Source organism: Sesamum indicum, linkage group LG7 (assembly GCF_026168435.1).
Source record: "Sesamum indicum cultivar Baizhima isolate 11 linkage group LG7, ASM2616843v1, whole genome shotgun sequence".
Classification (NCBI taxonomy): Eukaryota; Viridiplantae; Streptophyta; class Magnoliopsida; order Lamiales; family Pedaliaceae; genus Sesamum; species Sesamum indicum.
In genome coordinates, this window is record NC_142663.1 from 9776755 (window position 1) to 9793473 (window position 16719).

The 16719-nt window shown below is 30.3% G+C and overlaps 3 protein-coding genes across 3 annotated transcripts; 2 read left to right on the forward strand and 1 right to left on the reverse strand.

The window, feature by feature from the left end:
- Nucleotides 1–1946, reverse strand: LOC105166477 (uncharacterized). Its single transcript, XM_011085847.3, has 2 exons — nt 1707–1946; nt 1–420 (listed from the first exon to the last, which is right to left on the reverse strand). The coding sequence occupies exons 1-2, from the start codon at nt 1851–1853 to the stop codon at nt 130–132; spliced, it is 438 nt and encodes a 145-aa protein (XP_011084149.1). The 5' UTR covers nt 1854–1946; the 3' UTR covers nt 1–129.
- A 5315-nt stretch (nt 1947–7261) lies between these two features.
- Nucleotides 7262–10250, forward strand: LOC105166478 (auxin-induced protein PCNT115-like). Its single transcript, XM_088882461.1, has 5 exons — nt 7262–7582; nt 7800–8000; nt 8780–8952; nt 9039–9141; nt 9652–10250. Exons 1-5 carry the CDS (start codon nt 7355–7357, stop codon nt 9988–9990), a joined length of 1044 nt encoding a protein of 347 aa, XP_088738587.1. The 5' UTR covers nt 7262–7354; the 3' UTR covers nt 9991–10250.
- Nucleotides 10251–12741: 2491 nt separating this feature from the next.
- LOC148787563 (auxin-induced protein PCNT115-like) lies at nt 12742–15418 on the forward strand. The gene is made up of 5 exons (XM_088882460.1): nt 12742–13047; nt 13256–13456; nt 13993–14165; nt 14253–14355; nt 14868–15418. The coding sequence occupies exons 1-5, from the start codon at nt 12820–12822 to the stop codon at nt 15204–15206; spliced, it is 1044 nt and encodes a 347-aa protein (XP_088738586.1). The 5' UTR covers nt 12742–12819; the 3' UTR covers nt 15207–15418.
- The last annotated feature ends 1301 nt before the right edge of the window (nt 15419–16719 follow it).

A 16719-nucleotide genomic window follows, 5' to 3' on the forward strand; every position in this document is an offset into this window, starting at 1 on the left:
TATAAAAGTGAGGTAGCCCCCAAAAGCCAACCACCTCAACTATCACTTGAAATCAATATCCAACAAAAACACAACAGCCAATTACAACAAAGGAGAAAGCCTTTCAAAGAACATTTTCATGAACAATATCTAGACACCGTTCTGAGGTACATCATCCTTGCTGTTATGAATCTGATAATACTTTTGAGACGAGCCCTTGCAAAGGTGAACTGGGTATTTTTGGGCATTGAGTTCCAGCTTTCTAAGAGCAGCTTTCCCAAGATCAATACCACAAACATCAGACAACCTAATAAGGTAAAGCAAAACATCAGAAAGCTCCTCACCCAAGTGCAGCTTCTCTTGTTCTTGCCAATCAGGGAGGCCTCTTGGGACCTCACCTTTCCACTGGAAAATCTCAGACAACTCTCCCACTTCACCCACCTGACAGAATCAACAAAGCATGCAATTAAAAAATGGGATAATACTAGAAGAAAGCAAGTGCATAAAAAGACTCAAATAGCGATAGTGGTGCCACTTTGGCTAAAAAAATGAAGTAAAAGTTGATTCTTGTGTGGCTGAATGGGAACTTTAATGTGGCCTTTCTGATGCTGTCATGATGTTACTTCAGACAGTGTTTTCTGACTGCAGTGGTATAATTATATTCTAGGAAACATAATAAAATGACAAAATACACTGTCTTTCTTTGGTTTTATCTTTTTGCTGTATAAAAGGTAACAAAAGATATTCTAAATGTTTGCATATATTCTTTTTTCCAGAACATACAGTTTAATATATTTTAACTTATTATATTATAATACAAGACTAAACATACCAAATATTCTTAAAACACTCACTTATCTCTATCTTTTACTCACCATCTCAGTCTAGGTACATAGAGAGCTGAACATGATAAAGGGCTTTCCAACTATCCTTTTTAGTTATGCCCTTCACATTTCATCAAATGTTAATTATACCTTGAAAAACAAATTCAACAAAAGTTGTCTTCTTATGGGCAACTAAACAAAACTATAATACTTATCTTGTATCTTCAGAATTTGCACGAAGAGGAGCAATCTATGACCAGGCAAGAAAACTGTCCCAGCTCTAGTACTATATCAAACTTCACCACAAAAGAAAGACAATATGCTCCCCTCCCCCAACCCCACCACCCACCCACCCACCCTCAAAAAAACAAATTTCTTGCTGCAAAAGTTAGGAAATGATTGGGAAGACTGAATCTTTATCCAATATGCATAATGGGTAAGGGCTAAAGGAGTGGAAAACTTGCAAAAGAGGATCAAAAATCGAAATGAAACAACAGATCATCATAAAACCGAGGAAAAAGATTACACAGAAAGAAACCAAATACATAAGTCCTTTATTTGTATGTGCATGGTATGAGACAGATACTAAAGAAGCGACCGCGTGTTATTTCTTGCTGGTACTTAAACAGGAAAACAAATGGGAAACACCTTCACCCGCCACTAAAGGAGAAACCACAAACAGCAGAAATCAGTTCATGATGCTTGCAAAGTTGATCATCTAATTACAGAGAAAAAGATAATTTCTCAAGGGTTTTTGGCCCACGCTGAAACCCACATTTTCACATGAAACGAAAACCCAGATAAACAGAAACAAACACACACTCTCACACACACAAAAGGGGTGAAAAAAGCACGAAATGGGAAGAATTTTAATGGCGGCAGAGAGCAGGAGATGGTAAGAACCAGGGCTAAAAGTAGATTTCTGGGGCTGTGGAACTGATCCCAATCTCTTTCTTCTGCAAAATTTGCCATTTTCTCCTTCAAATCGTCGAGAGTCACTGTCACCCCTTCCCTCCCCACTCGCGTCTCTGCAGAGAAACTCCCCTTCATAGCTCCCTCCTTTTCACACACGGATTTTCTTGACACACCCACTGCTCTCACGTTTTATGTGTGAGGAAGAATGAGGGCGGCTCTTATTGTTGGTGGTGTATATATAGTTGTACATAAGTACAAAATTTATTTACACACATATAATGTTTATTGAATTAATTGGATTCAACACAACCCTTTTAGAAATTAATTTAGGTGAATCTGCTCCCAAATCAACCCCAATTTTACAACAAATCTTATCATATTGATATTATAATAAGGGATAAATAATCCCTTCTTTTCAAATTTAATGTAATTACATGCAAACCTCTAGTAATTTGAAAATTTATATTTAGTATTTTTTACGTTTATTTTTGTTTAATAAGAATATTTCTCATTAGTTAAAATCATTAAATTTGATTATATTAATAAAAAAATTAAATAAAAATTCATATTAATTTACTCTCAACTGATTTATTACTCACTTATTTCAGGTTAAATAAATATTTTCTGACCAAACTATCCTTGTATTTTTTCATACGCTAATGCATGTGAGAAGTCGGTAAGAAAAAGATTTATTTGACATGCAATAAGTCAGTAATAGGTCAATCAGGGATAAATATAAATGTTAATAAAATAATCTAATTTGTTAGACATAAACAAACATCAGGAGTATCAGATATACTTTTTCAAATCACAAAGATTTTATTTGTAATTATAATCACATGGGATGACGATATAATAATAAGAGAAAATTATTTTTTCCATCATTTAATTTTATCCTCTATTATATTTAGTCCTATAAGTATGCCCATTAACTGATTAGTCCTATAAGTTTGCAAATATGATGAAATTAAGTCCGATTTAGGGTTTTCTTCTAAATTTTTCAGCAATTTTTAAAATTTATGTCGAAAATTATACACGTTGCAAATTTTGTTGAATTGTCCGACCACTTATTCAGTTGTACTCTCCATGCGTAATGAGTTTTGGAGGGAAAAAGGAAGTTTCTTCCCTCCGAAACATGTCCTACATGGCTTAAAAGTCAAGTTCAAAGCCACATAATATTAGAATCCCCAAAATATTATACAACTCATCTGCCGTATCATATTTTTCAAACAAAAAACAAATTCATGATTACCACAGGACTATTGTCATCATTTTGCGAACTTACAGGACTAATTAGTTAATAGATATACTTGTAAAAAAAAATAATTTTCCCTAATAATAATTGTGAGATCTAGTTTTATTAATAAGAATTTAGGCACTAATATAAGTTAATTTCTTTATTTGGTTTGGACAAAATTATTATAATTACATCATAAATTTAAGGATTAAATACACTTTTCACCCCTGAACTATGCATTTTATTTTGTTTAGACCCCTAAAGTATGAAAGGTAACAAAAACAACCCTGACAAAATAATTTAGCATTGATAAGACAAAAATGCCTTCTCGCATACCCATACATTTTTTTATTATACTTCCTAAAATATGATTTATTAAAATATCTCCTCCAAATTATTTTTAGTGATTTAAAATTTTACTCACATTTTATTTCTAAAATAATATTTATAATTTATAAGCTCAATATATGCAAATATATTTTACAAAGTCAATTAATTATGTTAAAAATACATGTAAAAATGTGTCAATACATAATGCATATAATATTATAGAAAAAATATATTTTATAAATAAATTTTTATTCAATTACATATCCACATAATAAAAATTCATTACTTAAAAAAAGATAAAATATTATATATTAATTATATTATAGATTTGTATATTTTAAAGTATATATATGTTCTATATAATATTTTAAATTTATATTGATAATTTATTTTTAAAAAAAGTTCAATATATATAACAACCCAGACAAAAATAATATAAATTTTTTACTAATTATATAAAAATTATAAATTTATGGAGTTTATATAGATTCTATACTCAATATAAAAATTATAATTTTGGGTAGTCTTTATTTTTAATAAAAAAAATTTATAATAATTCAGATTATATTTAGGAGGATGCTGGTAATAAAGATATTTCAAGAGTGTAAACAATAAGGGTATTTTCATCATAAAAAAATTATTGTATATCATGAGGGACCATTTTGTCATATTTTATAATTTAGGAGTGTAAATGCACTTTATGCATAGTTTTAAAAATATTTATTAAAATTTGGTTGCAATTTTTTAATTATCTAAGTATTTATTAATTTTGAATAAGTGAAATAAAAAATAAGATAAAATAATTAAAAATAAACAAATAGATGGAAAAAAAACCTAGATAAGAAAAGTGAAATGAGAGGTAAGGGAGGTAAAATTAAACAAATAAAGAGGTTAACAAAAAGATAGAAAAGAAAAAAAACAGAGAGAGAAAGAAAAAAACTAATTTGAATATTATCAATTTATATAGTACAAAACTACTCAACCATTTATCTAAAAGGCCCGACCTAAAGGAATTGGGCCTCTAGTGATCAACCCAATCGGCTTGACCCTTTTTTTCCATAAGCAAGTATTACAAAAAAATCATTTTATTGGAACGATTTTTAGAACGGTTTTTATAATTTATAACACTTTTTTTTTTTATAATGGCTAGGCGTATCGCGGTTAAGCGAGACGTTACAAAGTATTTGTAACGGCTTGCATCAAAGTTCAATTATAATATTTTGACATAAATCCTCGCATACACAAGTGATGACTGACATCGTCGGGTGTTCTTAACTTTATGTTTTTGCATTTTCGGCAAAAACACCTAATTTTGTCTCCATATATATGTCCATGCTGATTCTTTGCCAATTCTATGAAAGTATTAAGCCCATCCTCAAACTCCGGTGTCAGACCTGCCTTCCTGGGAGATTCTTATTATATATTCATCTCCTCAATTCTAGTAACAATATATATATATCACTGTATCCATACATAAAAATATATATCTAGTTAATTTTCTAATTTGACGACCTACGTATTTATAAATATTACAGTAATACGTACACTATTTAGAAAGATACATATAATTAATATGATATAAGAGTAATAAAAAATCATAAAACTAAAATAAGTAAATGTACTATAATTAATTTAATAAAACACATTCAAGTACTAAATTAGTCTCTGTTACTTGGTCAACCAACTTAAGTGATGATCAACACTAGTTGACGGTCCAAAATTCTAGTAATAATCACAAGCTAATCAAATGTATATGAACGAAAATCATAGTATAAGAATTTTTACAACAAATGAAATGAATATATATAAGTTTTTTTGTAACGTCCTTTGGAAGGCCTTAAATAATTATTGGAAACTAGTTGTTAGAAAATATAGTCGTTATTTTGTAACAGTTTTACAAAATAATAATAATAAAAAATCGTTTCTAATATGACAGTTCTTATTACATCGTCTTGTCGTGTACATTGAAACAATTTTTGCCACTGCCTTTGTAATTGCTTGATATCTAAAAATATTGATTAAATTTTTCTATATAGAGATTAATACTTATTATTTTTGGCTACATAGTAATATTTTTTAATTTTTATGTAAAAAATTTGTTAAATTTCATTCCATTAAATCTCATTGAGGCGGTCAATATTTGCATATATGTGACGCTCAGGGAGCATTAATTATTGAAAATTTTTATTTTTAAAAAAGTGATTTTTGTAAAAAAAATTAAACATAGTAAAATTAAAAGTGAGTAATATTCGTAAAAAAAGTAAAAAATAAAATAAATAAAAAATTAAATTGGTTAGTGTTTGAAAAAAAAATACTTCAGAATTTAAATTATTAAAAACCGTTTTGTCCACATGCATTAGAAAGATACTATTTTGGCTTAATATTTACACTTGTCTTTTGTTAATAATAGATTAATTTTCTCAAAAAGTGATAATTTTTATTAGATATTACATTTGTTTTAGAAAAATTCATCTTTTATATTATTAAAAAGTCGAATACAAATAGAAAAATTGAAAGTTTGATTCAATATTCCTCCAGCTAAGTAACTTTATTGTTCAATCATACACAATAAATAAAGTTGCATGATTCTCAAGAAAAATATTCTTTTATTAATTAATCATTGCAATTTAATTTATATTTTTCCTATGATATAAAAAGGGGCAACATCGTAGTTTTTCTTTTTTTTTTAATTAATTTTAATTATAAAATAAAATATATTTTAGTTAATTAAAAATATTTTAAATAATTATAATAATTAAATATTTTGGCTAATTAATAATATTATTATAATTAAATATATATTTTAATTAATTAAAAATAATTTTAGATTTAATAATTAACGATTATAAAATTATTTGAATTTAAACATAATTTAATTTAATATTTAATATTAAATAAATTAAATGTAATTTAATATTTCAATTTAAATTTAATACTTATTTTTATGGTGAGAAATGACAAAAGGAAAACACAAAACAAGTCAAAAAGCCTTTTGTACATTATATAGACTCATAGAGGGGTATTTTAGTCCAAAGTGTCATTAAATATGAACGTAAACCGCAGAAAATGACTACCAAATGCAGCAGACGCGCGTCTCCTTCACTTCCTGTTAGTTGCTAACAATATGAGGGTTTTTTGCTGATTAAAACAAAATAGAAGGGAGTTTTTGCCTGTTTTGAAAATAAGGGGATATTTTTTGCATACTTTTTAAAACAAAAGAGGATTTTATGCATTTTGTTGAATTCAAAAGTGTGTTCTTCAAAATTTTTAGAAACCGAATTGACAACTCAAATATCTTAAAGTGCTCTTTTGGAGTAAAAATTGAATAATACTTTTGAAAAGCTCTCATTGACACTCCCTTAAATAAGAGCCTCAATAATTCGATTTTATTACACATCCATATTTACAGTTAATTTAGCACCCTCAATTTAATAAATAATAAGATAAATTACAACTACTTTTTTAAAATTTGACATAACTACAAATACCTTATTGTTTAAAAAAATATAAATATGCTTTGATTTTAGCATCTGTCTAACAACGAGCTTGTTCCATTAGTATCGATTAGGTTTTCATTCAATTTTTATGGTGAATTGACCAAAATATCATTTTGAATTATAAATTATAATTTGATATATATTTGATATTTTTTATAATATTCTTCTGAACTAATATTCTCTATAAATTATTTATTTTATCCACCTTAAATTTTTTTTATATTATTTTAGATATTTTCACTGTTTAAAAATTTTAAATTAATTTTTAATTTACATACATATTTATAATTTTTCAAGCAACAGTAGAATATTTGTAATTACATCAAACCTTTATTATTCGTAATTTTGCACTAAATAATACAATAGCAATCAAAACATTAAAGTTTGTCGGCGGGAAACCGCTAGAAATATCCAATAATTTAGTCACCTCGTACTATATCCACTACAATAATATCCGATAATGTCCACTACATTGGTCGTTTCCCTCTCCGCAAATCCTTCCTATATAACTACACTCTCCATTGCGACATTGGTCGCTCAGTCTTACTCACTAGCAACCTGACAGCACAGAAATGGCAGCACACGGCAAAGTGATTGTGCCCAGGCTGAAACTAGGCTCGCAGGGCCTGGAGGTCTCGGCCCAGGGGCTGGGCTGCATGAGCATGTCCGCCTTCTACGGCACCCCCAAGCCGGAGCCCGATATGATCAAAGTCATCCACCATGCCATCAACTCCGGCATCACATTTCTTGACACTGCCGACAGCTACGGCCCGCACACCAACGAAATCCTCCTCGGCAAGGTTCTTGTTTATTCTCCAATGATACTGATTTCGTTTAACTGTAAGTCAATCGCACGACAAGTATAAATATGCTATCTAATTAGTTTTTCAGATCTGATCAAATTCGATTCGAATTTTGTGCTGAATAATTAATCAATCAAATCTCATATGATCGAATCGAATCTGGGTTAGAATTTGTTAATTGATTTGTGTTGTATGAATTGTGGGATTTGCGTAGGCTCTCAAGGATGGGATGAGGGAGAAGGTGCAGCTGGCTACAAAATTTGGGGTGAGATTTGTGGATGGGCAAAGAGAAATACGTGGTGACCCTAATTACGTGCGAGCTGCCTGCGAGGCCAGTTTGAAGAGGCTTGATATTGACTGCATCGATCTCTATTATCAACACCGAATTGACACCCGACTGCCCATCGAAGTCACGGTTAGCCCCTCATTCCTGCTCCAATCTTTCTTTATTTCGTATCTTCATCCTACTTAGGTTGACTATATTTCGTTATTTTTTATCTTTTTGGAACGATAATTATGTGATTACGTCAACATAGCGACAAACAGAGTGAGTTAGACATCAATTCAATCAATATGTCAATATAATTAAAAATAATTAATTAATTAATTAAAATAATTCATGTAAAATCAAACAAATATTCACATGTTCGATAAAGCTCAAATCTATTCTTGAGTAAGGCCGATTTGAGTAGGGTCTAAATTAATTATTATGAATATTTAATAGTTTGAATTTAAGTTTGAATAGAGTACTACCTACCCATTGAAAGACATATGACAGAATAATTGTATAATATTAATTTGGAGAGGTAAAAGTACAATAAATGGAGATGAGAGAGGAAGAAAAGAAAAAAAATGAGAGAAAGAAAGCGAAAAGGGATTCTGTTGTCATTTTTTTTTTTCGGTATAGGCTCTATAGGGTTAATTTAGTCATTCCACACATTGAATATCGAGGTGGTTACTCTATATCCCTCAATTTTAATAATAAAATATAGATAGTGACAATTACAATCATTAATAATCTATAATGTTAACTTTTATCATTACAATTTTATTATAATAAGATTAAATTACCAATTATTGAACATGTTTAGGGACAATATCAAAATTATCACTCAAATTTTATCACCAACTTTCCTGCATTCTAACCGAAATTGCAAGCTTCTTACCTGCTCTATTTTGGTTTGTGCATTGAAGGTGGGAGAACTCAAGAAACTAGTGGAAGAAGGTAAAATAAAATATATTGGACTTTCGGAGGCATCTGCTTCAACGATCAAAAGAGCTCATGCTATTCATCCAATAACAGCAGTACAGTTGGAGTGGTCTCTGTGGACTAGAGATGTTGAAGCAGATATAATCCCCACTTGCAGGTTGGCTGATGATTATAGCAATATTTGCAGCTTTTATCGTTCGTAAATAATATGATACACTAACGTTGTCTTTGGTGGAATTTTAGAGAGCTTGGGATTGGCATAGTAGCATACAGTCCTCTAGGACGAGGTTTCTTCAGTTCCGGTCCGAAAGTTGTTGAAACTTTTGGAGAAGAAGATGCCAGAAAGGTATATTTATATTTTTCTTTTGAATATCTAAATTAAGAGGGTGATTGGCTAAACTAATTTGAATTCTTATAAGATCGAAATAAGGCCGTTATACTAAAATTATAAAGCTTATAAAGTGTTAGTGATAGTAATTTTTGTAAATAATATGATTAGACTTGAAGGAATTTGTTAAAAATATTAAATTTAAGTTGAGAACTCGTTACTTTTCTTGAAGGAACTTGTGAATAATTGCTGGATTGATATCTTATCCAGATAAAAAATCCCTAGGACCTAGAACGTGTTCATATATTTGTGGGTAAATTGCAAATTACCTCCCTGTGTTATTCAAAATGTTCACATAAGCCCTTGTAAAAAATAAAATACAATTTTACTCCTTTGTATTTTTTAAAAAGGAGCGTACTACCTCCCTGGTGAGTGAGAGTGTACAATTTTCTTCTAGCCGGTCATTTATAATTCTTGATATAGTCAGATTATCATCATAAACTTCATGTGAGTTTCTACGTTGTACAGAATTTCCCGAGGTTTAAGCCAGAAAATTTGGAGCATAACCAGAATTTGTTCAATCGGGTGACTGAGATGGCAAGTCGGAAAGGATGCACACCATCACAACTAGCTCTAGCCTGGGTGCATCATCAAGGCAACGATGTGGTCCCGATACCGGGTACTACCAAAATCGAGAATCTGAATCAAAATATTGGCGCTTTGGCTGTAAAGCTAACACGAGAAGAGATGGCCGAACTTGAATCAATTGTTTCAACGAGTGCTGTTAAAGGTGAAAGATATGCATCTGAAGCCGGTATGTGGCATACTTCTGAGACTCCTCCATTGTCGACATGGAAATCTACATGATTCATTGGATGTGGCTTCTTAAGGTCTAGTTTTCTTGTTTGAGTGTTGGAGCCCTGCTGCAAATACATTTCATTAAGCCATAAATTTTCCTAACAAACTCATTTATGTTGTAATGGCCAACACTTCCTGCGGCACCTAACCTAGTTTAGTGAGATGGCATCACCTTGGAATCTTTGGTCCTTTCCTATTTTGCTTAAATCCATTGGAAAAAATTGACACAGAGGACATTTGTTGTCGAAATTATTAATTGGATTGGAAAATATCACGTACTTGTCACATAATGATCAGAAATGGGTAATTTAAGAGTCCAACCAATTTTGGTGATGCGGCATTTCAACTCACAAACCCAATTGTGAACTAAAAAATATATTTACTGAAAAAAAAATAAGTCCATGTCATCTGCCACATCAGGCTTCAGAGACACGTCATATAAAAAACTCCAAATTTTTTGGCACTGGCCAAAATTGGACAAATCAGCCACCGGAGCTAATTGAAGCATTTTTTAAAATTAGTGTGTAAAATGTGATAATTATCATAGTTAATTGATCAAAATTGAATGACAATTAAGTTAATGGATTAATTTATTTTTCCCAAACTTCCTACATAAATTATTCGCGTTTCCTAAATTACGTAATAATTTTTTTAATTTTAATTAATATAAGTGTACAAATATTAATTTAGCAGCAGTCTATTATTGGGTAATAGATAATATTAACGTGTAAAACATGAGTAGTTGTAGCAGCCATCTTTGACTTATCCACTATTCCATGCTCGCTCACATTGACAGGTTTCAATCATGGGCAGATCCATAATATTATCAAAATATATTTTGAATTAATTGACACGTTTTTATATATTCAAAAGAAAGATAAAAAGGTAATACTGTTTAAATTTTTCTATATAGAGATTAATACTTTTTATTTTTGGCTACATAGTAATATCTTTTAATTTTTATCTAAAAAATTTGTTAAATTCATTTCATTTAGATCTGATTGAGGCTCTCAATATTTGCATATATGTGACGCTCACGGAGCATTTTTGAAAATTTTTATTTTTAAAAAAGTGATTTTTGTAAAAAAAAATATAAATAGTAAAATTAAGAGTGAGTAATATTAGTAAAAAAAAATAAAAAATAGATTAAAAAAATTAAATTGGGTAGTGTTTGGAAAAAAAATACTTCTAAAATTTAAATTATTAAAGATCGTTTTGTCCACATGCATTAGAAAGATACTATTTTGACCTAATATTTGCACTTGTCTTTTGTTAATAATAGATTATTTTTCTCAAAAAGTGATAATTTTTATTTAAATTAGTATATTACATTTGTTTTATAAATATTCATCATTTATGTTATTAAAAAGTCGAACACAAATAGAAAAATTGAAAGTTTGATTCAATATTCCTCCAGCTAAGTAACTTTATTGTTCAATCATACACAAATAAACAAAGTTGCATGATTCTCAAGAAAAATATTCTTTTATTAATTAATCACAGAAATTTAATTTATATTTTTCCTATGATATATGATTTGAATAATATCAAATAATGTAGCAAATAAAATATCAAAATTCTAAAATATTAAATCTGCGAAAGCATGATTTTTATTAGTGTTAAATTATTCAAATTATGATTGTATTTTACTCATGTACTTCTTATTTTATGAAATTTATCTTTACCAAAAAAAATAAATTGTTCAAATCATTTGAAAATTAAAAAATCAATTTTAGATGTGTAATTTAAAAAAAAATAAATAAAAAAGGGTAAATTTAACAATCAAAATTATTATAACGAAGATAAAATAATTAAAAAAAATATTAAATTTATTTAAAAAAAAACCAAACAGCTAGAAGTTCTTTCCCGATGTACTTCTAACTTTTGATTTAAAGCTACTGTATTTTTTAAAGAGTTTCAAAAATTGACAACTCAAATATCTTAAAGTATTCTTTTGGAGTAAAAAATTGAATAATACTTTTGAAAAAGCTCTCATTAACACTCCCTTAAATAAGAGCCTCAATAATTTGATTTTATTACACATATTAATATTTACAGTTACTTTTGCACTCTCAACTTAATAAATAATAAGATAAATTACAATTACTTTTTTTGAAATTTAACATAGCTATAAATACCTCTTCGTTTGAAAAAATTGCAAATACCTTCTGATTTTAGCATCCCTCTAACAATGAGCCCGTTCCGTTAGCCTCTATTAGGTTTCCTTTCAATTTTTAAGGTGAACAGGTCAAAATGTCCTTTTAAATTATAAATTATAATTTTATATATATTTGATATTTTTTTATATTATTCATTATTTCAGATATTTTTATTTTCTAAAACCACTCAATAAGAAGTAAAATATAGTAATTAATATCCACTTCACTATTTAAAACTTTAAATTATTTTTTAATTAATAAATATATTTATAATTTTAAATAATAAAAGAATACTTGTAATCACATTAAATCTTTATTATTCGTAATTTTGCACTAAATAATATAATAGCAATCAAAACACTAAAGTTTGTCGGCAAGAAATCGCTAGAAATATCCAATAATTCAGTCACCTGTGCTTTTATATAATATAATAATGTAATAGGAATAATACTCACTACAGTAATTTACACAGCCCCAAATCAATAGCTAAGTGATTTAGTTGAAACGTCATCACATACGTTAACACCACGTCGACAGAGGACATCAACAAAATGAAGACCTTCACGTGCTGTTTTCAGTTTCCCTCTCCGCAAATCCTTCCTATATATCTACGCTCTCCATTGCGACATTGGTCGTTCAGTCTTACTCTCATTCCTCACTAAAACCTGACAGCACAGAAATGGCAGCACACGGCAAAGTGATTGTGCCCAGGCTGAAACTAGGCTCGCAGGGCCTGGAAGTCTCGGCCCAGGGGCTGGGCTGCATGAGCATGTCCGCCTTCTACGGCACCCCCAAGCCGGAGCCCGACATGATCAAAGTCATCCACCATGCCATCAACTCCGGCATCACATTTCTTGACACTTCCGACATCTACGGCCCGCACACCAACGAAATCCTCCTCGGCAAGGTTCTTGTTTACTTCTCCAATAACACTGATTTTTGTTTACCTGTAAATCAATTGCTGTGTAATTGGTTTTACAGATCTGATCAAACTCGACTCGGGTTTTATGCTGAATAATTGATCAATCAGATCTGATCGGATCGGATCCAATCTGGGTTAGAATTTGTCGTTACCGTAATTGATTTGTGTTGTATGAATTGTGGGATTTGCGTAGGCTCTGAAGGATGGGATGAGGGAGAAGGTGCAGCTGGCCACAAAATTTGGGGTGAGAGTTGTGGATGGGCAAAGAGAAATATGTGGTGACCCTAATTACGTGCGAGCTGCCTGCGAGGCCAGCTTGAAGAGGCTTGATATTGACTGCATCGATCTCTATTATCAACACCGAATTGACACCCGACTGCCCATCGAAGTCACGGTTAGCCCCTCATTCCTGCTCCCATCTTTCTTTATTTTGTATCTTCATCCTACTTAGGTTGTCTATATTTTGTTTTCTTGGAACGATAATTATGTGATTCTGTCGACATCTCGACAGACAGAATGAGTTCAACATCAATTCAATCAATATAATTAAAAATAATAAATTAATTAATTAAAATAGTTCATATAAAATTAAAAAAACATTCACATGTTCAATGAAACTCAAATCTATAATCATAAGTTTTTTTATGAACCTTAATTTTAATCACTAATTTTAGAGATCATGAGTGGTGGTCTTAAATTTTTTAAAGAAGTTGACTGCCTGATCATGTGTTAGGTGACCATATTGCTTTGGGATGTGTTCTTGCCCATTAATTTATATTGAGGATTCTTTATTTATCAGTAGTTTTACATAAAAAATTATTGCATTTAACCTATTAAAATTGGGTTCCAAAAAATAGACATTTAACTTTCCTGCATTCTAACCGAAATTGCAAGCTTCTTACCTGCTCTATTTTGGTTTGTGCGTTGAAGGTGGGAGAACTCAAGAAACTAGTGGAAGAAGGTAAAATAAAATATATTGGGCTTTCGGAGGCATCTGCTTCAACGATCAGAAGAGCTCATGCTATTCATCCAATAACAGCAGTACAACTGGAGTGGTCTCTGTGGACTAGAGATGCTGAAGCAGATATAATCCCCACTTGCAGGTTGGCTGATGATTATAGCAATATTTGCAGCTTTTATCGTTCGTAAATAATATTGATACACTAACGTTGTCTTTGGTGGAATTGTAGAGAGCTTGGGATTGGTATAGTAGCATACAGTCCTCTAGGACGAGGTTTCTTCAGTTCCGGTCCAAAAGTCGTTGAAAGTTTTGGAGAACAAGATTCCAGAAAGGTATATTTATATTTTTCTTCTGAATATCTAAATTAAGAGGGTGATTGGCTAAATTTATTTGAAATTCTTATAAGATCGAAATAAGGCCGTTATACTGAGATTTTAGAGCTTATAGAATGTTAGTGATAATAATTTTTGTAAATAATATGATCAAACTTGAAGGAATTTGTTAAAAATTTTAAATTTAAATTGAGAGCTCGTTACCTTTCTTGAAGGAACTTGTGAAAAATCGCTGGATGGATAACTTATCCAGATAATAAATCCCCGTAGACCTAAAACATGTTCACATATTTGTGGATAAATTGCAAAATTACCTCCCCGTGTTATTCAAAATGTTCACATAAGCCCCTGTAAAAAAAATAAAATACCATTTTACTCTGTATTTTTTAAAAATGAGTGTACTACCTCCCTGGTGAGTGAGAGCGTACAATTTTCTTCTAGCCTGACATTTATAATTCTTGATATAGTGAGATTATCATCATAAACTTCATGTGAGTTTCTACGTTGCACAGGATTTACCGAGGTTTAAGCCAGAGAATTTGGAGCATAACCAGAATTTGTTCAATCGGGTGACTGAGATGGCAAGTCGGAAAGGATGCACGCCGTCACAACTAGCTCTAGCCTGGGTGCATCATCAAGGCAACGATGTGGTCCCAATACCGGGTACTACCAAAATCGAGAATCTAAATCAAAATATTGGCGCTTTAGCTGTAAAGCTAACACGAGAAGAGATAGCCGAACTTGAATCAATTGTTGCAGCAAGTGCTGTTAAAGGTGAAAGATATGCATCTGAAGCCGGAATGTGGCATACTTCTGAGACTCCTCAGTTGTCGACATGGAAATCTACATGAACACTGGTTTTTATCCATTCATGTGGATGTGGCTTCTTAAGGTCTAGTTTTCTTGTTTGAGTGTTGGAGCCCTGCTGCAAATAAACAGAATAAACGGCTTGATGTTTGTCTATTGCACTGTAAGATTTGAGCTATGGTTTTGTCTGGTTGGATGAACAATAGATCAAACCTTTGAATTTCTATTTTATGAAGCCGTAAGTTTTCCCAACAAACTTATTTATGTTGTTGTAATGGCTAACAATGCTTTACTTCCTGCTGCACCTAACCTAGTTTAACGATAGGACCATCACCTTGGAATCTTTGGTCCTTTCCTGTTTTGCTTAAATCCATAGGAGAAAATTGACTGAGAGGATATTTGTTGTCGGAAATTGTTAATTGGATCGGAAATGTCACATACTTGTCACATAGCGGTTAGAAATTGGGGAATTTAAGAATCCGATCAAGTTTGGTGATACGGCATTTCAACCCACAAACTCCACTTGAGATTATGATATCTATATTAATATGAAAAGAAAAGTCCATTTATACTAGCAAACGGCAGTTAATGACACCGCTGTACTAATATTCTGTGAAGTCAAAAATGCCTTCATGATAAAATAATTAGTTTATTCAAATTTCAAATTTTATATTAATTGATAAATTATTATTTTTGCCTTTTTTTTATCAATATAATGTATCGATTTATATATTTTATTTTATTTATAATATATTTTAAAATATAAAAAAATTATTATATATATGTAAAAACGACGTATCATAACAGCTAGTGCAAAAAATAAAAAATTGCCACAACAACTTCCTACCACAAAGGCATTTCCTGGAGGGAAAAACATCAGCCTGTGTTGCCTGTGTTGCCTGTGTTGTTTTTCTATCAATAAATGTGAACAAGAAGGAAAAAAAAAAAAAAAAAAGAAAAACACAGAAAAATGAGCTAAATTCCAAAATTCCAATAACACAATTCATATTTTTACCTATGTATTATATAAATATTGAGGAATGAAATACTGTATCAGAATTTTGTATTTGATTTTCAATCGTAGCATTTATGAACATACAAAAAAGAAGAAAAGTAGTTATTATACAATTTGAACGTATAAATTTTATGAAAGTCTAATGTCTCTGTAATTATGTTGTTATAACTCTGGATTTAAGATAGCACTGCAAACCCATCTAATAGAACTGATTATTGGACATAGAATTTGATTTGAGAAGTCACTGTAATCTAGCTTTTGAACAAAAAAAAATATGTGGCAAGAAATAAACTGACTAAGTATAGTTAATTAGCTTATATATATGGACGACCGCACTAAGAGAAATTTCATGCAATTCACACCTACTAACAATCTTTCATCTTGCAATCACCGCAAAATCACAAAGTAACTAATACCAATAATCATATGTCAATGCAGAGTATATTATATAAATGGTATATATTATTTGGATATAATTTCTTTTAAAATAAAATATTATAAACATATGAGTAACATTATATGTTTGTAGTTTTTTTATTTTT

Excerpts from the sequence above, each read along its gene's own strand:
- LOC105166477 (XM_011085847.3), bottom strand. The coding sequence starts at position 1,853 with ATGAAGGGGAGTTTCTCTGCAGAGACGCGAGTGGGGAGGGAAGGGGTG. Across the intron at positions 421-1,706 it reads GAAATCTACTTTTAGCCCTG|GTGGGTGAAGTGGGAGAGTT; the intron begins GTTCTTACCATC and ends TGATTCTGTCAG.
- LOC105166478 (XM_088882461.1), top strand. The coding sequence starts at position 7,355 with ATGGCAGCACACGGCAAAGTGATTGTGCCCAGGCTGAAACTAGGCTCG. Across the intron at positions 8,001-8,779 it reads GACTGCCCATCGAAGTCACG|GTGGGAGAACTCAAGAAACT; the intron begins GTTAGCCCCTCA and ends TGTGCATTGAAG. Across the intron at positions 8,953-9,038 it reads GATATAATCCCCACTTGCAG|AGAGCTTGGGATTGGCATAG; the intron begins GTTGGCTGATGA and ends GTGGAATTTTAG.
- LOC148787563 (XM_088882460.1), top strand. The coding sequence starts at position 12,820 with ATGGCAGCACACGGCAAAGTGATTGTGCCCAGGCTGAAACTAGGCTCG. Across the intron at positions 13,457-13,992 it reads GACTGCCCATCGAAGTCACG|GTGGGAGAACTCAAGAAACT; the intron begins GTTAGCCCCTCA and ends TGTGCGTTGAAG. Across the intron at positions 14,356-14,867 it reads GAGAACAAGATTCCAGAAAG|GATTTACCGAGGTTTAAGCC; the intron begins GTATATTTATAT and ends TACGTTGCACAG.